We start from the raw sequence: 23,960 nt of genomic DNA, 5'->3' as shown, positions 1-23,960 counted from the left end.
TAGGCAAACAATATTCATTAATTTAAAATCTAAAATAAAATTTAAACAATAAAATAATTTTGGAAATCTAGCAAAAATTTTAAAGAATATATAATACAGAATATAATTATAAATAGAAATAATAATAATCTTGAACAATACGATGAACAAATACGACGTATTTTTGTGTTGATACAAAATAAACAAATACGATATGTTTTTGTATGTACCTCTGAATTATCAATCAAAGGAAGAAATTCAAAACATATACCTGTTAAGCGTGACACTACAACATATATTTCTTTGGCATTATTCTTTGTATTTGTGTTTGAAATTTATTTTGAGAGGAAAAAGTAGAAGCAAATATTTATTTTAAAAAGATGAAATTTGTTTGGAGAGAAAAAACATACAAGATAGAATACTAAATTTTTAAACCAAATTAATAATACATTAAAAAAATAGGTAAATTGAACTCGTTTTACTTGCATCAGTCTCCCTCCTTCTCCTATATTCATGTCTCCTCCTATATTTGTCTTCAGAATGTCGACATCCCTTCGCCAATTTCACTCACCGCTCACCGACAGTCCCTTCGTGGCATCTCCCTCCGCCACTAGCTGCCACCTTGATTTTAGTCTCCTCTCCTCATTTCGACTTTGATCGTGTCTCCCTTGCTGTGAGTTCTGTTTATAGTGTACATATATTTTCAAATATATATTTAAAGGTGATATGGTTACTAAATATATGAGAGAAGTTGTAGCAACAAAATATGGGAGATAATGTAGCAAAAAAGCAATTTTTTTTTAATTTAGGAGAACGAGTAATATTTTATTTTAAATATAATAACGAAATAGTAAGAGTAAAACGATCAAAATCAACCTGTGAAATAGTCGAAAAAATACAAATGAACATTTTTAATAACAAAAAATTATTTGACCATTTTAAAAAACGGGGTGACAAATATGGACACCTACTATAAATTCTCAATTTCCCCTCTAGGTTCTTTGGCTCCCTTTTTTCTTTCTTTATCTCTATCTTCTTTCATTCTCTAGTTTTCTTTCCTCTTTCTTCCTCCTTTTTATTAAGGTTAGTCTTCCTCTTCATCTTCTTCTTCATTATTCTATTTTTTTCTTCCTTATTTCTCTTCTTCTAGCTCGATTCTTCCTTTGGTTTTTCATCTCCACTTCTTCATCTTTAAATCAGTCAGTCGATCCGAGTTATAGGATCTTCAAACATCGACGAGCTCCAACCGATGAAAATCAATTTGTCAATGGTCGGTGTCGGTTGGAGTTCGAAGCCGACTCCGACCGATGATCACCCCTAGTTAGGAGTGATTGAAAAAATCCTCTTTTAACGCCTAAAGTATTTCAATTGGGATTACTAAAACCCAAGCTCATGAGCTCCTTTATAGTAGTAGTTGGAACACATCTCCTCCTTGCTTTTTCGATGTGGGACAACTTTTAGTACTTGGAGACCATCCTTGTATTCTTTCAATGTGGGATAACTTTCATTCCAATATTTTGCCAAAACCCAACAAATTCCACCTTGGCAAAATATTGAAAAGTTCACAGCTTCTACTGCACTCATTGTCTTCATCGATAATCATAATTTTAAATTCAGAGAATTATAGTCTACTCCACAATAAAAGTAGATCACCTGGAATTTCACTTTCCAAGATTTTTCTTCCTCGTCACATGTCGATAAATCCTGCTTAGATTTATGATACCGGTGCAACTTCTACTTACTTGGCTAACCTGAAAGTTCTTCAACCATCGACGTAACTTCTACCACACACACCTTGCATAACCACCAAGCCAATGCCCATGTGTAAACTTGTGGAACCGCTAACATTACATCCTCTATCATGGTAAAGCGAACATACCATGAGGATGAATTCTCTCTCTTTAAAGGAACTGATCATCGTCTCCCTTGATGAGAGAAACATTGTCAGCATCCGGCCTAGAGCCCTTTGACGAACCAGTTCTGTTGGGACAATCCTTCTTCATGTGCCCAGACTGTCCGCATCCCCAGCAACAAGCTTTCTTTTATACTGAATCTTCATGTGAATTACTCCCTTCACTTTTCAACCTTCTTTTTTTCTGACAACAGTTTACTAGCAGTCTCGGCAAAATTCAAAGTATCCTTCTCATACATCAAGATCGGCTTCATGTGTTCAAAAGAAGGTAGAAGTGATAAGATGAGTCTTAGTGCCTTATGTTCGTCATCTATCTTTACTTCGATCGCCTCCAGTTCAAAGATGATGCTATTAAGATTACTCAGATGATCCGAAATTTTCATACCTTCGTTTATTCACAGCATGTGAAACTACTCCTTCTAGTACAGCCGATTTGAGATACCCTTTGCCTGATACAATGCTTCAAGCTTTTTCCAAAGTTCTTTTGTTGTCGAAATTCCATGCACATTCGTCAGAATATTCTTCGCTAAACATATTTATATCGCGCTTGCAACCCTCAAATCAATTTCCTCTCAATCTTCATCACTCATGTTAGACTTCTTAGAACCTCTATTAGAACCAACGGTGGACTCCATTGAACCACCATCATCGCTTAACTTTTCACAAGCACCTTCACTCGGTCTTCCCTTCAACGCCTTGTGTAATCCAGATTGTATCAGCACATCCTTGACTTGCACTTGCCACAAGTCGAAGTTGATCATTCGTCAAATTTCTCCACGTCAATCTTCACTGGACTCATAAATAATGAATATCTGCTTCACACTCCTAACGAATCTGGAAATAATGAACAACTCACACTATTCACATAACCGTAGCTCGTTTCAAGAAATATTTTATAGTAACCACACACAAATCCTTTAACCGAGTCATATGCTGTACCAATTTCCGCTTGACCTGAAATATCGATTCAATACCAAATTATCTCACTTAATTCCAACATAAACTAATTTCAAACTTTAATCACAATATATTCAAACAAAACCAATTATCCAAATTCACAACCTCATTAAAATCATTATTTCTTCTCTCTCTTCTATCTTACAAGTGGGACCCACATCCCACGATTAATTTCTCTTTCAACACCCATATGTCACATGAATAGCTCAATTTTCCAACCTTTTCTTTTTCTTCTTTTTTTATTTATTTTAAAACACTAATTTCTTTCTCATCCACTATTCATCATCTTCTTCAATTTTAACCCATCCAACCAAACCCTCTTTCCTTCCCTTCCAAAACTCAACCCACGACTTTTCTTTGTTTCTATACCCTCTCTTCTGTTTTTCTTTGCTCAATCAAGATGCCCTTTTTACTATATTCCTATTTACAGCTCATTTGCTTCTTGAAACATACCTACAAAAACAAAACTCAACCAAAAGATTTTGGTACCCATTTCTTGGGCCCTTCATTGTTAGGAAGCATAGATTTTGGAACCCATTTCAAATTAGTTCCAACATTATTTGTATTTAATTTTGGCAAATAACATGTATGAAATTTATGACCAATTTTACTACAAGAATAACAAACAACATTAGGCAAGAATTTCTTTTTAACAAAATGATTTGACACAATAGTTTTCTTATAGAAATTCTTCCTTGGAGTATTTTTCAATTTAAAGCAATTAGGCCTAGTATGACCTTTAACTCCACAAAAATGACATGTAGGCACAAATTTGTCATTATGCATATAATTTGATTTTCCATGAACATGCTTAGACACAAGTTTAGCACTATGTATATAATTAGTTCTAACATAAGCATGTTTAGGTACAAATTTTGATTTTACATGCATATTTGTCTTTCCATGCTTAGGCATAAATTTAGAACTTGCATTTACATTTGAAGCTTTAGATTTAGGCAAGTGACAAGAATAAGCTTTATGTCCATACTTGCTACATGAGGAACAAACAACATTATACAATGATTTATTTCTTTCAACAAATTTGTGCACTCTACTTTTCTTTGGGAAATTTTCTTTTAGAGCATTGTGAGACTTTGCTATTTGAGAAAATTTTCTTCTAGAAGAAGTAGTTCGTGCATATTTCAATTTACAACACTTGGGTCTAATATGCCCTTCAATACCACAATGATGACATATAGGCACAAAACTAGATTTAGCATTTTTAGAAACAACATTAGGCATATTAAGCTTAGGCACAATAGGTGATGCTTTAACAAAGATAGTTTTAGAACTTGAAGGAGTAGAACATTCATCTATATAGCCTAAACCTCTCTTATCACCAAAAGATTTGCCTACTTCAATTATTTTACCTAATCTTTGACTACCTATTGTCAACTTCTTAATAGATTCTTTTGCAATTTCAAGTTCTTTAATTGCAAGCATTTCTTTTTCCTTAAGCACATGCAAAAGATCATTTTTCTCATGACTATCACATTCAAGAAATTTAATTTTATCAATAAAATAAATTTTCTCTTTTTCTAAAGATATATTGCTAGTTTCTAAAATAACAATTTCACTTTCCAAACTAGTAATTTTATCTTTTAACTCCAAAGAAAAGATTCAATTTTCTGATTTTTGTTTCTCAAATCATTTAAATCCAATTTTAATTCACATGCTAAAGATTTGAGATCCTCATTTTCCTTTTCACGAAATTTAATCCTATCATTCAAGATATTTTTCCCATCATAATAACCATCAATATTTTCATGCAACAACATATCATTAGTAGCTCTATTTTTCAAACAAGAATTTTCATCTATCAAAGATTTATTCTCTATGGATAATGGCTTATACTTCTTTGATAGTTTAACATATTTATAACTAACTTTTTCTAAATCACATTGCATGCTTTCAAATGCATCAAACAATTCATCATATGAAGGAGATTTATGAATTACCTCATTGTCATCACTTTCAAGATCGCTCCTATTGTCTGAATGAGCCATCAAACACAAGGAGGATCGATCATATTTTTCTTTTTCCACTTCATGGAATTTTTCTTGATTTTGAGAATTATAATTCTCCTTCACATCAAATAAATCATTAGTAATATAAGGAGAATTTTCAACACTATACATATTATCAAGAAAATTCCAAATATCATATGCATATGTAAAATGTAAAATTTTATCACATATTTTTCTATCTAAAGCACAACATATGATATTTATGGTTTTGACATTAAAAGAAAGCATTTGATCACTTAATTTTAATTTAGATACATCATTTTCACAAACATACAAAATATCAAAATCAATAGACAACAAGAATGTTTTCATACGATGTCTCCAAATATCATATTTTTTACCATCAAACAATGGAGGTTTATCAATACAATAACTTTCAAGGAAATCTAAAGTTGTTATAGCCCTAGCAATTAAGCTTTTCAAAATTAAGAAGATACTTAGTATCAAGATAAAATTTGAAAAATAATTTTTGTAGAAGAGCAAAACCGTGCTCTGATACCAATTGTTGGATCGGTATGACAATCCTAGAGGGGGGGTGAATAGGGTTTAATTAAACTTTATAAACTTTTTACTACGGTGGGCCCAAATTTAAACAAATAAGTAAACTTTTTAGGAACAATTAATTTTATCACAATTTAAACAATAAATTAGAAATACAAACACCCTAACTAATGTCACCACCCACATAATTCAAATATAAACATTGAGCATAAATATGAATAACAAATTCGAACAATTAATTTTATGCAATTTGTAATAAAGAAAATTAATTGCAAAAATTAAATAGAGTAGGGTTAGAAAAAATGACACCGGAAATTTTATAGTGGTTCGGCAACAACCGGCCTGCTCCACTCCCCAAGCGCCTCTTGGGTATTCGATTAAGAAACTTTGACTCTTTCCACGGTAGGAGTCAAACCGGTATAAAACCTTCTTTTTCCGGGAGCAAGAAGAAACTCAATCCTTTCCACGGTTCAGGATCAAACCGTTACAAATGCTCTTTTTAGGGCTTAAGAGCAACCCTTACAAAGGATATAAAATTTGAGAACGAACTTACAAACTCTCTCAAAGAGTTGGTATACAAATATTTCCTCACAAATTTGTAAGAAAAAATTCTTACAAATAAAAGCCCTCAAATTGGCTAAAACAAATAAAATTGGAAGCTCAAATATCTCTCAAATAAAAAATCTCTCTCAAGAATATAGAATAAAAATTGAAGCTTTGAAGAGAGATTAACAATGTAGAAATTAGAGAGAAAATTGGGAGAGAATTAGTTATATAAAATGTTAAGGAAGTGGGGTTTAAATAAGTGAGGAAAAGTTGAAAATAAATTTGAAATCGAAATTGAATTTGGGCCATTAGATCTTTAATGATTGAAAATCAAAGGTTGAGATTAAATTGAATAAAATAATAATTAATTTTGAAAATATAATATAATAAAATAATAATAATAAATATTTTTTTTTCCTTTCTCTCTAACGGCTCTTCAGCGCCTTTTTTTTTTTCTTTCTTTTTTTTCTTTCTTTCTTTCTTTTTTTTAAGTTATCGTTGTAACTTAATTTTTTTTATTCTTTTCTTCTCCTTTTTTTTTTCTTTCTTTCTATGAACTAAAAAAAATTTCTTCTTTTCTTCTTTTCATTTGTAAACTAAGATTTTTGACTCGCCACATGTCCTCCTCTATTCGTCCATGTAGGATTTAATTGTCACGTCATTCACTTCGGGAATTTATCCTTTCAACTTGATTCGGCAATAACTTCTTCGTTTGAGCTCCGATTTGGGTAATTCAAAAACTGTTGGAATCCTTATTTCGAGCTCTACACTGTGGACACTTTAAAACACTAAAATTATCAATAAACAAAATATGTATTATCAGTAAATCATGTAATATTATTGAAGCTCATAATAAATTTATGTTTTATAACAATAATTCTTACACACAAAAAACAATTAATACTAACTGTGTTTGTTATCATAAAAACATTAATTAATTAAATTAATTAACCGAGATTAAGGGCCAAAAAGCCAACAAAAAATATCATGTTCATAAGATCCAATAATGCTGCTAGTGCATTTGTCAACCCAAATCGCATAACGCCCATAACGTGTTCTACATAGTTTTCTGCACATCTACTTTTCTTACCTTAAGTTGATATCAAATTTTTTTTAGAGTACTGAAGCGCCCTTAAGCTATTTCAACAAATCACCCATACAAGACAATAAATATATATTCTGTATCGTTACTTTATTAAATGTTTTGGATAATATTATTGGAATTTGTGAGTGGTTTATTTTAGCATTTCTGTTAAAGAAAATGTGTGTGAGAAAGAATTATTTTTGAAATGTTTATTAGAATTGAAAAATGCTTTATGATTTAGAGAAATGTTTGAAAAAAGTTACGAAATGTTATTTAGAAAGAGATTTCAGAAAATGATTTTAGAATTTAATGGAATGTGTTTAGGAAGAAATATTTCAGAAATAATTTGAGCAAGTTAGAAAAGTTCTTAGGAAGGAGAAGAAAAGAATTTTAGAATAGTTTACGAGAATGGTTTTCAAACCATCATGTTATTGTATCCAGATGATTACCTGTATGCTATGTGAATGGGTTTCTATAGTATACCTAGAAATAGAAGGTCTTTGGGACCATTTTTACTCCGCGCGTTGAGAGAATTATCCTGCTGTGTATATTGAGATTACTCTATGTCACAGAAAATTACTGAGTTTTCAGTTGCTCAAGTAATACGAGATTTAATGAGAATATTTATTACTTTAGTTTTATAAAGTTTGTTTTGCAGCACTTTGAAACTTCAGTTGTTTATGGAAAGAAGTGTTACAATATTATTTTTGTATTAACTTATCACTCACTGAGCTTTCCAGCTCACTCTTTTATCCTTTGTTTTTATCCAGGTTGTATCTGAGTTTCAAAGAGATAATAAACCAGCATCTGCCACCGAAAGTCGCTAAAAGATTACACATCATTTGTAGGTACATCCTGAATAGTTCGACTATGGACTCTGCACCTAGTGGGGTCCATGGTCGGCACGGTCTGTTCTTAAGCTGGTAGGTGTTTTGGGACGGATCGTGTATTTATGATGTGGAAGCTTAGACAATGCTACAACCACAGAGCATACTTATAAATTCTAGAAACTACAAACCTAAATCTCTGATACCACTTGATCGGAAAAAATCTCCTACTTCTACTGCAAGGAACTGAAAAATTTAAAGAAAGCAATAAAATAAAGTAACAAAAGAATTAACGTGGAAAAACTCCAAATCGGAGAAAAAACCACGACCCACAAGGGAAAATCCACTATGTGAAAAATTATTACAATCGCACAGATTTATCTCTCCAACCCCAATTACACAAAACACTTTTTCAAAGCAAATACCGCTCAGTTAACTAGAGTTAATATACTAGGCTTAAAGTATTTCAATTGGGATGATTAAAACCCAAGCTCATGAGCTCCTTTTATAGTAGTTGGAACACACCCTCTTCTTGTACTTTTCCAATAATTTGGGACAACTTCTAGCACTTGGAGACCATTCTTGTATTTTTCCAATGTGGGATAAATTTCATTCCAATATTTTGCCAAAATCCAACACGGAGAGCATATTGAAAACAACTCTAATATACCAACGTGAACATAGTTTACCGATAATTTACATATACTTATTTTTTTAGTTCCGAGATTCAAACCCACATGTCCCCAAGTTTTTGTACTAAAAAAACACCCTTCTCAATATTTATGAATCAAACTAATAATTTATCTAATTAAGCTTTGTTTTAGTATATATATTAAAGAAAACTTTGTTTTAGTATAAACAAGTTCAATGGGACATAGAACAAAAGTTTCTATGTTGATATAATAAAAAAAAATTCTCCATTTACAAGAAATATAATTTTTTATACCATCAATAACTTTCAAAATAATTTACTGGAATTAAAAATATTTATTATAATTCATTTCTGTCTATACTTAACACAAAAACAAATTAAAAAGTGAAACTAAAACTTTTATTTACAAACCACTGCAATTTTTGAAAAGAAAATAAAAAATAACAATTATAATTCAACAGACGTTTGAAGGCAGTTTCTAAGTTAAAATGTTGAGGAGGACTAGGGCAACATAGAAAGGCATCACCACTGTCCATTAACCAATTTCATTATATATTCAACAGTGTATATAATTTATCCGATGTTGTCTAAAGTTGACGGGACTCTCAGGCCAACGTACCTCCACCCCTTCCTTAGCTAGAAAGAGTATGATACATGTGGATGAATTTCTCCTTTAGTTAGAATGTTCTGAAATGTTGGAGGTTAGAACTAGTTCATTCCGAATCTACTCTACTGTACAAACATGACAAATCACCGACATGAAACTACAATAATTTTTTTTATGTTTTTTTGCCCAGCGCAAGAAAAGGCGTCGGGCAAACATGTTTTTCTCTATGGAAAACAAATCATGGGGAGAGACCTGTTTTTATAAAGCTTTGTTTATGCAAGGATATGCACGACAGTGTATTTCAGATTGCAGCTCGAACTCGGCCTCCGGACCGATCTGAATACTTGGGCGGACCTGCACAAAAAAGGTGAGCACTCCGACGATCAAGTCAGTATAGGTCGGATTCCCAGTTTAGTTCGAGGTCAGAAATCATCATACCTGATCGTGGAGTGAGGTTCTCTACTTATGGGTGGTAGTCCCGCTAATCTCGCGACGGTTACACCCAGTAATCTCGGGACCGTCGGTTACACTCGGTAATATCGGGACCGACGGTTACACCCGATAATCACGCCGCTGACAGTAGCTCACCTCGGCCCCCACCGAGCTTCCCGGTAGATCGGACCTCGGCCCTCATACTTAGCATCTGTCAACGCTAGCGGTGGTGATCTCGGTGGCCCGAGCTGGACATGACTCATGAGTCATCTTGGAGCACCAATAGGGGTCCTCCACGTGTCCAGGGTATTCTCTTCCCCAAACATTGGCCCCCTCTCTGTCTGGTCTGATCTCGACCTGGCAGAGAAGTTCATTCGACTTGCTTTGGACGCGTGGCAACTTCCTATTCGTGGGGAAATATAACTGCTGCGGTGAATTTATCGTCGGAATATTCAAATATTCCGACGCTTCGGATCTTCGGGAGGATCCTAGCCGCTCGTTGATTACACGTGTACGGTGGGGAAATTTTTCCGACGAGCTATAAATACCCTCAATCCTTCAGGTCATACCTTACGTTTCCTGAATTCTTGGAGTTCGACCTGAGGGCAGTTCGAACCCTTGGTAGGTCGGTCTCTTCCCTCACTTTCTCTTTCGAACGTAGTTGCCATGTCGCCCTCTTTTAGCAGCAACTTAGTTGAAACAAACCGGTTCAAGGCTGCAATCTTGCCATTGAGGCACTGAAGCTGTTTCAGCGTTTTGGGTGCCTCCATCTCGAGCACGGCTTTAATCTTTTCGAGGTTGGCCTCGATCCCCCGGTGGTTCACCATGAAGCCAAGGAATTTCCCCGAAGAGACTCTAAAGGCACATTTAGCTGGGTTGAGCTTCATTTGATATGTCCTTAGAACCTCGAAGGCTTCGGTCAGATCGGAAAGATGCGACTTAAACCGCTTGCTCTTGACGAGCATGTCGTCCACATACACTTCCATATTCCGACCGATCTGCTTGGCGAACATTTTGTTTACCATTCTCTGGTAGGTCGCTCCTGCGTTATTTAAACCGAAGGGCATGACCTTGTAACAGTACAGACCTTGGTCTGTTATGAATGCGGTATGATCTTGATCTGGGACATGCATCTTGATTTGGTTGTACCCAGAGTAGGCGTCCATGAAGGTGAGCAGTTCGTGCCCGGCTGTGGCGTCCACGAGCTGATCAATCCTCGGCAGTGGGAAGCAATCTTTCGGGCATGCCTTATTTAAGTTCGTAAAATCTACGCACATTCTCCACTTTCCGTTAGATTTTTTAACTAATACAACATTGGAGAGCCACTCGGGATACGAAATTTCTCTTATGTATTTAGCTTTCAAAAGTTTGCTAACTTCCTCAACAATTACGTCACTCCTCTCCTTGTTTATAGATCTTCTTTTTTGTTTTACAGGTCGGAATGACGGATCTATGCTGAGGCGATGCGTCATAATTTTCGGGTCAATGTCAGGCATGTCCTCATGGGACCACGCAAAGACGTCCGAGTTGGATCTGAGGAAGTGGATTAGCTCCTCTCTGTCGGTGGCCCCCAGCTTGGTTCCTATGCTTACTTGCTTCTCGGGACTAAGTAGAGGAACAAGCTCGAGCTGCTCAGTGGGTGCGGCAAACTCCCTTCTCGGCAGGTCGGCCTTGAACTCGAGCGTCCCATCCCTACTGGCGAGAGTTTCAAGGGCGCAGACCGATGAGCCTTTGAGTGCGGAGGCATAGCACTCCCTTGAAGCGGTTTGTTCTCCTCGGATCGTGCCCACGCCATTGGGGGTGGAATACTTCAGAACTTGATGAAGTGTCGAGGGAATGGCCCGAAATGAGTGATGGGTCTCCCAAAGATGGCGTTATAGGCCGATCTACCGTCAATCACCACGAACTCGGCCATTTAAGTGACCCGAGTTTGGTCCTGCCCAAGCGTGACCGGTAAGTCGATGCAACCCTCTGGGATGACCGATTCTCCAGAGAACCCAACCAGCGGTGTCGGGCTTTTCTTCAATTGCGTACTCGTCCATCCCAGGGCGAGGTAGGTCGGTAAGGACAGGATGTTAGCAGATGCGCCTCCGTCTACTAGCACCCTCCTGACCACCACATGATCAATCAAGGGAGTGATCACAAGTGCATCATTGTGGGGCAGGTGGACCTCCTTCAAGTCTGCACCGTCGAAGGTGATTGAGCAGGTCGGCCTCTGCTCCCTGATGATGCACATCTCGCGCCTGGCTGCACGAGCTAACTCCTTTCTTTTATGTCCGGACTGAGCCCCGCTTGGCCCTCCGAAAATGGTATTGATGACCGCAGGTCGGTCAGTGCGCCGGGGCGGCGTCCTCGAACGCTTCCGCTCTTCCTTTTTCTCTGCCGAGCTGGTCCTGGGCTTTCCCACAAATTTCTTGAAGTAGCCATCTTGAATTAGATCCTCAATTTGGCGCTTCAACTCCCAGCAGTCCGACGTGTTATTGCCGTGCTCCCGATGGAAGCGGCAATACTTGTCCTTGCTGCGCCTCTCCGGGGCTCCCCGAAGCTTCTCAGGACGTTTGAGTAGTTTTTCCATTCCAGACTCCTCGATGTTCGTTAGGATCTCGGAAATTGGAATCATGGTCGAGGTGAAGCGTTCGTAAGGTCGGCTCCTGGTAGGTCCGTTCTCCGCCCTCCGATACTCAGCTCGGCCGCTGGAAAATGATCCCTTGTCCTTGGACTTGGGATCTGCCTTTTCTATATCTTTTCCAGTTCTGCCCCGGCCGATCTTTCGTTCTGGTCGGCCGGTTTTGGTTCGGAGGAGCTCCTGTCCATCGATGACTTTCTTCGCCTTCTGAAGCACTTCGGCGAAGGTGGCCGGGGCCTCCTCTCCAAGCTTCACCGTGAGGGCTTCGTCGGCTAGACCGGTGAGAAAATAGCACATGGCCGAGTCATCGGAGCAGTGTGCGACCTTCAATTGCTCCTCCTGGAACCTGGTGACATATTCTCGCAGCGTCTCACCCTCCTTCTGTCTGATGGTGGCGAGATGGGTCGCTGTCTTTGATTGCGTCTGATGCCGCTTGAAAATCCATGAGGCCCTCAAAGACCTCAACATAATCCTTAGGGTCCTTTGACCCATCATAAGGTTTCACGGTAGGAGCCTTGAACTTCGGAGGGATCGGTGCTTCCAAAACGTCCTAGGTGAATGGCGATTCTCCCAGGTCGCCATCGTTCAGTGGACCTTCTTTCTGCTCACATTTGGCCTTTAAGGCCTCAACCTGAGCATCGAGCTTGCCCCTCAGCTGGTCGAACTCCTCCCTTGTGATCATCCCTGCGGGAGTTGCTGGGTTGTGAGAAGATTCAGCCTGCTGGTTGGAGCTCCGATGTGAGCGGGATGGTGACTGTCCTTTTCAGAAGGATGAGCCTCTCTTTCTGTTGAGATGCTCACGGAGGTCTCCCCTCTGGCGAGTGTGTCCCTCGCTCTCGTTGTCTTCGGGATGTTCCTCCTCGACTGGGCCGAGGTGGGAACTCCTTTGCTCGCGTATGTCAATGCGCGTCACTCGATTTTTAGATCGGGACCCTGCGCCTGCAGCTAGTATCATTTCGTTATACATTTCCTCTATGGACCGCATTTGTGTGCGCATTGCCTCCATTTCTCTTTGGAGTGCGTCAAAGTTCTTACTTGTTGGAGCCGGGACTGGACCCCAGGCGCCCTTCTTAGAGCTTCCACCTCGGCCACGGGTGGCCTTGGATGTCCTTGCGGGGTGCGCAGGTGGTAGAACAGGTGCGGTGATTCGTGCCGACCTGCAGAGGGGTTCTATTGCTAGGTTGTCGTGACCTTGCCCCTCTACCACTGCTGTTCCAACCTCCCTCTGGTGGGCATCGCTGGCAGCTAGGGTCCTTCGATCTGCCGTATTGGTCGAGTTTGCGCGTTGAACCATTTTCGCTTGCGTGTTGGTTTAAAAGAATTGGGATGACTTAGATTGTCCTCCCCACAGACGGCGCCAAATGTTTATGCAAGGATATGCACGACAGTGTATTTCAGATTGCAGCTCGAACTCGACCTCCGGACCGATCTGAATACTTGGGCGGACCTGCACAAAAAAGGTGAGCACTCCGACAATCAAGTCAGTATAGGTCGGATTCCCAGTTTAGTTCGAGGTCAGAAATCATCATACCTGATCGTGGAGTGAGGTCCTCTACTTATGGGTGGTAGTCCCGCTAATCTCGCGACGGTTACACCCGGTAATCTCGGGACCGTCGGTTACACCCGGTAATCTCGGGACCGACGGTTACACCCGATAATCACGCCGCTGACAGTAGCTCACCTCGGCCCCCACCGAGCTTCCCGGTAGATCGGACCTCGGCCAGGTTCACCTCGGCCCTCATACTTAGCATCTGTCAACGCTAGCGGTGGTGATCTCGGCGGCCCGAGCTGGACATGACTCATGAGTCATCTTGGAGCACCAATAGGGGTCCTCCACGTGTCCAGGGTATTCTCTTCCCCAAACAAGCTTCTCACGCTTCCTTTTTACGTCGAGAAAAAGTGAGTCTCGTGCACCAAATTGCCAAACTTCTCTCGATGTTTTTAAAAAGTGTCTGGAGAAGTAGACATATCCAGACGCTTTTTTTGTGCGTCGGGAGATATCTTAAAGAAAAAAAAAATCATAGCATCGCTGCTGTTTGTTGCAAGGTGTCGCCCGTTGCCGTTGCCCGCGAGACCCCCCTTCAAGCAATTCTATTCTCCTCTCTCTTTGCGGTTGCTGTCGCTCATCTCTCGCTGGCACTGTTTATCCCCTTGATGGTTGCCGCTATTCGTTGCTCACTGCTGCCATCTTTGTTGCCTCCTGGTCTGCTGGTGAGGTAATTTTTCCTCTTTCTGTGCATACTTTAGTAGATTTTATGCCCTTGAACTTCAAATGCCCTCATACTTATTGATACAAGAATATTTAAAGATTGGCCTACAATAGATTGAGTTGATTGGAACATGTGAGATCAGTTTACTGTACTTTTTTTCTTGACAGAATATGACTACTGATGGTAGAATTTAGAGAAGAATGAAAAAGCCTTCAAATTTTACCTCACCCATTTATGGAAGAAATGAGTGGCGTTGTTCCATTCCAAGTTCCAATTTGATTCTCAATTATTATTGAAGTGTTCATGCCCAGTTTACTTAATTAATTGAGATGAAAATGTGTGGGCATTGAATGAAAAAATTGGGATAAGGATTAACATAGTTGCTCTTGGTATTATTAATAAATTTTACCTCGAGAATTTGTTTAGTACTGTACTGGAGGTGGGAAATCTAACCCTTAGACTCTTGTTTAGAGATATATATACTGTTGAGCTCTGTTCACTTTGACAATTTTACGAGATTCAAACTTTGATTATAAGAAATTTACATGGAGGAAAAAGAGGAAGTAAGTCAATTCATTATTTCTTTTCTTTTATTCCCAAAATGCACAAGCACAACAAAATCAATTCTTTCAAAAGACTATTTTGATATGTTTTCTTAAAACCACCCAATAAGATCATCAAACTTACTTACAGTAGAAGACCATCTGAAAAAATTAACATGGACATTATCCCAACAAATCTGTTTGGGGAAGAGAATACTCTGGACACGTGGAGGACCCCTATTGGTGCTCCAAGATGACTCATGAGTCATGCCCAGCTCGGACGGCCGAGATCACCACCACTAGCGTTGACAGGTGCTAAGTATGAGGGCCGAGGGAAACCTGGCCGAGGTCCGACCTACCGGGAAGCTCGGTGGGGGCCGATGTGAGCTACTGTCAGCGGCGTGATTATCGGGTATAACCGTCGGTCCCGAGATTACCGGGTGTAACTGACGATCCCGAGATTACCGGGTGTAACCGTCGCGAGATTAACGGGACTACCACCCATAGTAGAGGACTTCACTCCACGATCAGGTACGATGATTTCTGACCTCGAACTAAACTGGGAATCGACCTATATTGACTTGATCGTCGGAGTGCTCACCTTTTTGTGCAGGTCCGCCTAAGTATTCAGATCGGTCCGGAGGCCGAGTTCGAGCTGCAATCTGAAATACACTGTTGTGCATATCCTTGCATAAACAAAATCCTTGATCCCTCCACTCTCAAATTTCATGTAACACTATTTTGAAGTTTTGACAAAACTGCGTTGGATCGGTATGACAGCTATAAAAAGGATGAATAAGGTTAAGTTAAACTTTAATAAATTTTATACCAAGGTGGACCCAATTGATTAATCAAATTAATATACTTTTTACAGACAATTAATTGTATCTCAAATTAAGAAATAAAATATAAATAAATTGTAACAACCCGACTTTTGCAGAAATAGAAATAATGTTGATGCGGTCCCCATGGCGCACTCAACAAACAACCCGTCACTCGCCTCATATGTTCTTGTCGTTACCTAAAAACTTTTGAAAAAATGAGGGACAAAGTTTTAAAATAATCTAGTTTTAAAAATAAATTACAAAAATAATGTTAGTTTAAAAAAAACTACAAAATAAATGTAATTTAAATAAATAAAGTCAAAGGTAAGTTATGTTTTGAATGACAAAAATAGGTTAGGTTAAAATAAAAGTCAAAACTCGCGTACAATGCCTGCGATTTTCGTGCAAACGTGGCAGGTGATTAGGTGGAAGTCGCGTACATTGTACGTGACTTTCACCTTTTTCTTTTTTTGGAAGTCCCGTCCTTTTTATTTTTTGTTTAGAAGTCGCGTACATTGTATGCGACTTCCACATTTTTATTTATTTTTTGTTTTATTTTATTTATATATTGTTATTTTATTAATATTGCGAAATTTAATTAAGATGTGATTAAATTTTTTATTTTTTATTTTTTTATTTTTAAATTTGATTAAAATGTCATTTAAAGTTTAAAAGTTTAAACTTATATTAAAACCAATTCGATGATTAAAATGTCATTTAGCTTCTTGTATTTCATCTTCGTATGTTCTATAAAATAACATTTAAATTTAATATAAACTAAATCGATAAAAAATTATTAAATTAATAAAACCATAAAAGTAAAGGTATAAATTACATGAAACTCCCATGTTTTGTCATTTGCATCGCGAAATACATGGCTTTAAAACAAAAACCAAAATTTGGGATATGTATAATTAGGGTTTTGTTTGTTTTACAATTATTTTGTTTTAAATTATTACATTATAGGAATATTACATCATGTGGTAGGTAATTAAGAACTACTTTCCAAATATGGAGAAAATTAAGATAATTAAGATGATAGTATTTTTCTTAAATTATGGTCTTTTAAAATAAAATTAAGAAAAACAAAGGGATATTGGTGGGAAGTTGCAGGACTATAATTTTTAAATTCAAAAGATAAAATAAAAATAAAAAATAAAAAATAAAAAAATAAAAGAGGAAGTGGAGAAGAGCTGCCCCTCCCAAATTTAACCAAAAAAAACAAAGGGAAGTCGCGACTTCCAAATTCAAAATAAAAAAATAATTAAAAAAATAAATGGTCCGTCAGCAAAGACGTGGCTCCATTTGCGCCACGTTAGGCAGAAGTCGCAGGCGATGGCTGCGACTTTAGTGAAATCGCGGTCAATTACCGCGATTTCGACATAAATCGCAGCCATCGCCTGCGATTTTGGGCAAATCGCAGCCTATCCTGCGATTTATCTACCCTAATTTTGTAATTAAATTAGTTTGAAACCTACCTTAGATTTGTCATTTGTTTTTAAAAAATAATTATTTAAAAAAAATCCAAAAATGAGTGAGTATTAAAAACACTTAGTAAGTAAACCAGGTAAGGGGTTAGACATGTATATACACACATAAATTACTATGTGAGACCTAAATCTTTATCCGTCAATATCATTTCCCTTTTCCTTTTCATTTTTTGGTCAATATGAACAATTAACCCATCCATGCATACACAATACCAACTTGACTATGGTATACAGATGAGTTGGTAGTTGGCACTTGGTCAGTAGAGTCAAGTCTCACATCTATGTCCTCAATTTCCGTCTTAGTCTCTGCACATATATTTTAAAAAAATACAAAAGGGTGTTTCACATGAAAAGAAAAATAACATTTACACGTTCATCATCATGCATGAGGTACCATAATTAAACATTTTGTAATGCAGCACAACAATTTCACATAACATTTCATTCCCAAATAGCATCCATCATATGGCTATTCAAACCATCAAATAAAATTTTCTAACCTAGCCCTAAGGCATTCTAAAAATATAGTCACTTACCTTAATGGCAAACCAAAATTAATTATTTGGCTCAATCTACCCAAGTTCAACCTAAAACAATTTCCAAAACAAAACAAATAAATTTTCTAAATCTTGAACCTTAACTGAGGGAGGACCAATAATTAAGGAGAATATCAAACCAGAAACCTTGTTGTGGCTTACTAAAAGAGGATCAATTTAATTGATAGTGGTAGGGGAGAAAGAAAATACTAAAATATGTTGGTTGTCGAGCAAAAGAGATAGCCAGAGAAGAGGAGGGAAATAAAATTTCTCCATTTTTTTTATTTATTGAAACGATTCAGCAGCAGACATGGAAAAGGGAAAAGTCTGAGGGTTGAATGAGGTTGAAAATTGAAATCCACTTTGATTTGATTTCCATTCAAAACGATATTTTTTTTTCCTTAAAACAGAGCTGGTGTGCACTGAATTTGAATTTAAAACAAACTTTTCTCGTGGTGTGCGACGGAAGATCTTTTACGTGAAAAGAAAAGAACGTTGAGGAATTTTTCTCTCGTTTTCTGAGAGTAGCCTGCTTGTCGTCGTGCAAGTTCCTGAGAGGTGATCTTCTTGCCATGGTGCAAGCTGTTGTTGCATCTTGTATCTTTTCAAGGTATTAGATTTGTGTAAGTAAGCAGAATGGAAGAGAACTTTGCAATGGGAAAACATGAAATTGACTTCGGTAGAGGATGAAGTCGCCGACTTCAGCCATGTTAAGGATGAAAAAGCTAAAGACATATAAGCTTTATGTGTAGTTGGAAAGCTTTGCCTCAGTAAGAATATGGTGAACATTGAAGTGTTCCGATCGGGGATGAAGAATATCTGGAAAGTTCATAAGAGTACGATGATTGACTGTATTGGATAAAATCTCATTATGATTCAATTTAGGAGTATGGTGGAGAAGAAGAGAATTCTGAATAGTGGTCCATGGTTCTTTAATAAGACCATCCTACTGTTAGAGTGTCCTAATAGAGTGTGTCAACCAAAAGATTTGAATTTCAAGTATGTCACCTTTTGGGTCCATTTGTGCAACCTGCCGCTGATATATATGAATAAACAATTTATAGCGGAGATAGGGAAGAGAGTTGGGGAAGTAGTTGAAGTTGACCAAAATGCTAGCGGTGAATATTGGGGAAAATTTGCTAGAGTTCGAATCAAGATTGATATAACAGTCCCTTAACGTCGCAGAGTGAGGGCTAAGATTGATGGAAGGTTTATCATATATGGATACCAATACAATATGAAAGACTACCAGATTTTTACTACTGTTGTGGCAAAATAGGGCATAGTAAGAAAGAATGTGAAGACAGTGTGTGGAGGATGAATAATTTCTTTCTTATGGCCCTTGGCTTCGGGTAGGAGGAGGACAACACCGAGAACGGGCCGGGAAAAATGAGTATGATTTAAATGAGGAACGAGAGAGGGGTGATTGGAATCGGAGAGGCATGGGAGGACTTCATCCTTCTGGATTAGGAAGAAAGTATCCAAATTACAGAAAATTTGATGATGCAGACGACGACACATTCGACAAGTAGGCCCTCAACGAAATCGGAGGAGAACCAATTCCCGGCCAAACGGCCGTTACAGTGAACGGACAAAAAACCGTTCCGGAGAAGGAAAGTGGGACGAATTTGGTAGATCCCACAATTGAATTCAATCAGCACATATATGGAAGGAGGAAATCAAGGGAGTGGGGGTAATAAGGGGGAGCAGATTGATATGGAGTGCACATTTATGGTGGAGAATACGGAATGTGTTAGCAATCCAAGTGGGGAAGGAAAAGATAAGCAACTAATTAATGAGAATCGACAACCTAACCAGAAAGAGAAAGTAGGGGATCTCACATAGAAAAAATACTGGAAAAGGAAAGAACAAATAACAGAATTTTATTCTGACACTGTGGATAGACTAAAACTAGGTAAGCACAGTTTTGAACTACTTAGTCCTTCGGGAGAGGAGGATGACGATGATCTGAAGAAGAAGCTTAGGCTATCTTTGGAAACGACAAATGATGAATTTTCAACGGCGACTTCTGACTCTCAGGGGTGTCGAGCATTATGAAAATCTTAAGTTGGAATGTTCGTAGCTGGGCAACCCACGAGTATTCCAAGCCTTGCACGACCTAGTGCAAGACATTAAGCCTCAGGTGATTTTTTCTTATGGAAACTAAACTATCAGATTTTAAGTGTAGAGAGCGGCAATTGAGTATTGGTTTTGAAAATGGTTTCGCTGTTAGTGCTCAGGGAAAAAGTGGAGGTTTGTGCCTCTTATGGAAGGAAGGGATAGATCTTTCCATTCTGTCATATAATTCCTTTCATATTGATGCTCTGGTAAAGGAGGATAGGATCCAGTAGAGATTATCCAGTCTTTATGGGGAACCAGATTCGACAAGACGGAAGAATACGTGGGAGTTAGTAAGAGATTGAATGATAGGGCCAGACTTCATTGGTTGGTTTGTGGGGATTTTAATGAGATTTTGTATAATACGAAGAAGTTGGGAGGCCTTTAAAAGCCAAACAAATTGTTACACAATTTTCAAGAGGTTTTGAATGAGTGAAATCTGCTTTGATATGGGTTATATGGAGAAACCTTACACTTGGATCAATAAAAGAGAGGAGATGAATGTTGTCAAAGAGCGGCTGGATAGGAGTGTTTGCACCCCAGATTTCTACAACCTCTTCCCCCTATCCAGTGTCAAGCATCTAGACTTTACTACCTCATACCATAGTCCTCTTAAGATTAATGTTAGAAAGAATGGAAGTCTCAGGAGGAGGCAGAGGGAAAGAAGGTTTAAATTTGAAGTGTGGCTTCAATATGATGAGTTTGCTGATATTGTTAAAGAGGGGTGGAGACCGAATATGAACACAAGGGAGAACTTGCTGGAAGATTTTCAACATTGTGTTGTTAATTGCTTGAAGAGAATGGAAAATTGGGGCCGGGCGAAAAAAGGCAATTATGAAGAGAAAATCCGTAGAGCCAAAACTGAGTATCAAAGGGCAATTGACACTAATAAAGGTATTGTTGCAGCAAGTATAAAGCTGGAAAAGGTTATGATTGAAGAAGAAATTTACTGGAAACAAAGAGCAAGGGTTGACTGGATGAAATGGGGGGACAAAAATACAGCTTGGTTTCATCGGAAAGCCACTCAACGGAGGAAGAAAAATAGCATAGAGGGCTTGTTCGATAAAAATGGAGTTTGAAGAGATTAGGATGAGGATATTGCACAAGTAATCCAGGATTATTTCCAAAACCTGTTTTCTTCTAATGGGCAGAATGAGAATGAGGACACAAAAGCTTTCTTCTGCAATATCAAAGCCCGAGTAACTGCTAAAATGAATCAGAAGCTTAGCACTCCTTTCTCTGAGGAAGAGCTTTTTCAAGCTCTAAATCAGATGAACCCAACTAAAGCGCCAAGAGTAGATGGTTTACCAGCCATTTTCTTTCAAAAATATTGGGAGATTGTGAAAAATGAGGTCACAAAGGTTTGTTTGAATATTCTAAACAATGGAGTGAGGTGGGAAGGCTGAATCACACTGGGATTGTCCTAATCCTAAAGAAGAAGGGTCCTAAAGAGGTTGCTGAGTATCGTCCTATTAGTCTATGCATCGTCATCTACAAGATCATATCCAAAACGATAGCGAACCGTCTGAAATTGATATTATTTCACCATATCATAGTGCATTTGTTCTAGGTCGGAGTATCACTGATAATGTTATTTTGGGGTTTGAGTGCGTGCATAGCCTGAAAGCAAGACAAACGGAGAAAACATGATGGATGGCTCTAAAGCTAGACATGAGTAAAGCCTATGACCACGTGGCATGGAGCTTTATTTAGAGATTTATGCAAGCTCTGGGTTTTGATCTATCTTTCATTAACCTTGTTATGAAATGTATCTCATCTCTTTCTTACTCTTTTGTTATTAATGGAGAGTGTAAAGGGTTCTTGCTCCCTAAAATTGGCTAAGACAAGGAGACCCTATCTCCCCTTATCTTTTACTTCTTTGTGCAGAAGGTCTTTCTATGATCCTGTCAGGCTTAGATGAGAAGAAAATGATAATGGGAATTAACATTGTACAGGCGAGCCCCTCCATCTCTCATCTGTTTTTTGCTGACGATAGCCTCCTTTTTATGAAGGCAAATAAAGAGGAGATGAAGGCTATTTCTAAGGCATTATGGCTTTATTCTAAGCTTTCTGGTCAAGAGATTAATTCAGCAATAAGCAGCTTGTTTTAGCTCTAACACCATAAGATCTATTAAAAGATACATCACAAGGGTTTTGAAGATAAAAGAAGTTTCATGTCAAGAAAGGTATCTAGGCCTTCCTTCTTCTCTCTCCCACAAAAAGATTTCCTCGTTCAATTATATAAAGGATAGAATCTTGAAGCATTTGCAGAACTAGAAGGGGAAATTCTTTTCGGTAGGAGGCAAGGAGGTCCTCCTTAAAGCAGTAATTCAAGCTATTCCATCGTATTCGATGCTTTGTTTTAGGATTTCGAAATGGGTCATAGTGGAGTGTAACAGGTTGATGGCTAGGTTTTGGTGGGGAGGTGATGATGAGAGACGAAAGATTCATTGGGCCAAGTGGGAAAGCGTTTGCATTCCAAAGTATCAAGGGGGGCTAGGCTTTAGGGATCTGGAGAGTTTTAACTAATCCTTGTTAGCAAAGCAAGGGTGGAGGATTGTTACAAAGCCCAATTCTCTTGTTTCTCAAGTGTTGAAAGGAAAGTACTTCCGGAATTCCTCTTTTTTTGAATCTGAATTTAAAATGAATGCATCTTTTTTATGGCGGAGTCTGATGTGGGGGGAAGGAGCTGTTAGTTCAAAGGACGGGTTGGTGAGTTGGAAATGGTGAAAGTATAAATGTGGCTAGAGATCGGTGGATTCCAAATAGTTCGGGCTTACGTTATCAGCCTAGGAGATAGGAAAATAGGCCGAGGATTGTGGCTAATCTAATCGAGCCTGGAGGACAATGGAATGAGCCTCTGATTTGTGAAAATTTTGAGGAAGAGGAAGTTTACAAAATCCTTAGGATCCCCCTCCCTCGAAATGGCTATCGGGATTAGATTATGTGAATTCATTCTAAAGATTGTGTCTTCTCGGTCAAGAGTGGTTATCATGTTGCAAATTCTAGGAAGCCTAGGCCGGGGCAGTCTGAGACTAAAAACACGTAGCAATGGTGGAAGTGGTTGTGGAATTCGAAGGTCCCAAACAAGATTAAAGTTTTTGGGTGGATGTTGTATAAGAATTTTCTCCCAACTGGAGAAAATTTGTGTAAACGTGGATTACAAACTGACAGCAGGTGTAGAAGATGTGGTGCAAGCAGATAAGATGTTTTTCATGCTTTGTGGAACTGCAAACACAGTAGAGTTTTTGGTTAAGTGCCCCCTATTACTACACTGATTGGTCAAAAAAGGTGGCCAATATTTCGGATTTTCTATGGTGGTTTAAAGACATGAGGCAAGAGATGATTTTGATCGGTTGATGACTATGATGTGGGCGGTATGGCGGGAACGAAATAAGGAAGTGATGATTGCAAACATCAATATAGTCGTCCAGCAGGAGGGGAGCAACTATGGGAGTGAGTTCAGCGATACACATTAAGCAATTTGTTGTTTGTAATACAGAAACTATAGAGAATAGGCAAAGGTACACACCTGATAGAACTATGAGCTTCAGCAATAATCGATGGAACCCCCGGCCAGTCGAGTCCAATCTAAAATTGAATGTGGATGCGTCATTTAGAGCGGAGGAGAAACGTTTTGGAATGGGAGCAGTAATCAGAGACAAAAAAGGTGAAGTTTACCTTACCTTTCTTCAGAGTAGGCGAGACATATTATCTGTTGCAGAGGCTGAGGCAATGGCGATCAGAGACAGTTTGTGGACGGCGATTGAGATGGGATTCACCCAGCTAATTATTGAAACTGATTCTCTAAGTGTTTTCTCAATGATTCATTCAAATAAAGAAGATCGTTCTCAGTTAGGATTAATTGTGGATGAAATCAAAACTCTTTCGCGGTTGTTAAGGGACACGAAATTTACCCATCGTCGCCACAGTTGCAATCAGGTGGCGCATGCAGCGGCGAAGCTTGCCGTCGAGGAGAACATCGATGGCGTCTGGTTAGAGAAAACGCCGGCAAAAATGGAGCGAATTGTGCCTGAAGATGTCACACATTTACCTTTTGAGGAGAGTTGATTTTAATTTCCCCTGTTTT

General features: G+C 38.3%; 1 protein-coding gene across 16 annotated transcripts; it reads right to left on the bottom strand.

The window, feature by feature from the left end:
• Window positions 1-324: 324 nt before the first annotated feature.
• Window positions 325-23,960, bottom strand: LOC111022494 (uncharacterized). Of its 16 annotated transcripts, none has more exons than XR_015790789.1 (4): window positions 23,552-23,959; window positions 23,403-23,461; window positions 4,807-6,700; window positions 325-659 (listed from the first exon to the last, which is right to left on the bottom strand). XR_015790789.1 is itself a non-coding variant. In XM_088123870.1 (4 exons), exon 4 carries the CDS (start codon window positions 12,643-12,645, stop codon window positions 11,440-11,442), a length of 1,206 nt encoding a protein of 401 aa, XP_087979996.1. In that variant the 5' UTR covers window positions 12,646-15,682; window positions 23,403-23,461; window positions 23,552-23,656; window positions 23,788-23,960; the 3' UTR covers window positions 9,307-11,439. The 16 variants fall into 16 exon arrangements, 11 of the variants coding, with proteins under 11 accessions (XP_087979996.1, XP_087979995.1, XP_087979992.1 ...); XR_015790788.1 differs by having other exon boundaries at window positions 23,557-23,958; XM_088123870.1 differs by lacking the exons at window positions 325-659; window positions 4,807-6,700 and adding an exon at window positions 9,307-15,682 and having other exon boundaries at window positions 23,552-23,656; window positions 23,788-23,960.

Source organism: Momordica charantia (assembly GCF_013281855.1).
Source record: "Momordica charantia cultivar OHB3-1 chromosome 5 unlocalized genomic scaffold, Mcharantia_2.0 BLBB01000005.1, whole genome shotgun sequence".
In the NCBI taxonomy this organism is placed as follows: domain Eukaryota; kingdom Viridiplantae; phylum Streptophyta; class Magnoliopsida; order Cucurbitales; family Cucurbitaceae; genus Momordica; species Momordica charantia.
Note: the sequence above shows the minus strand (reverse complement) of the source record. Positions and strands in the feature narration are given on the sequence as shown.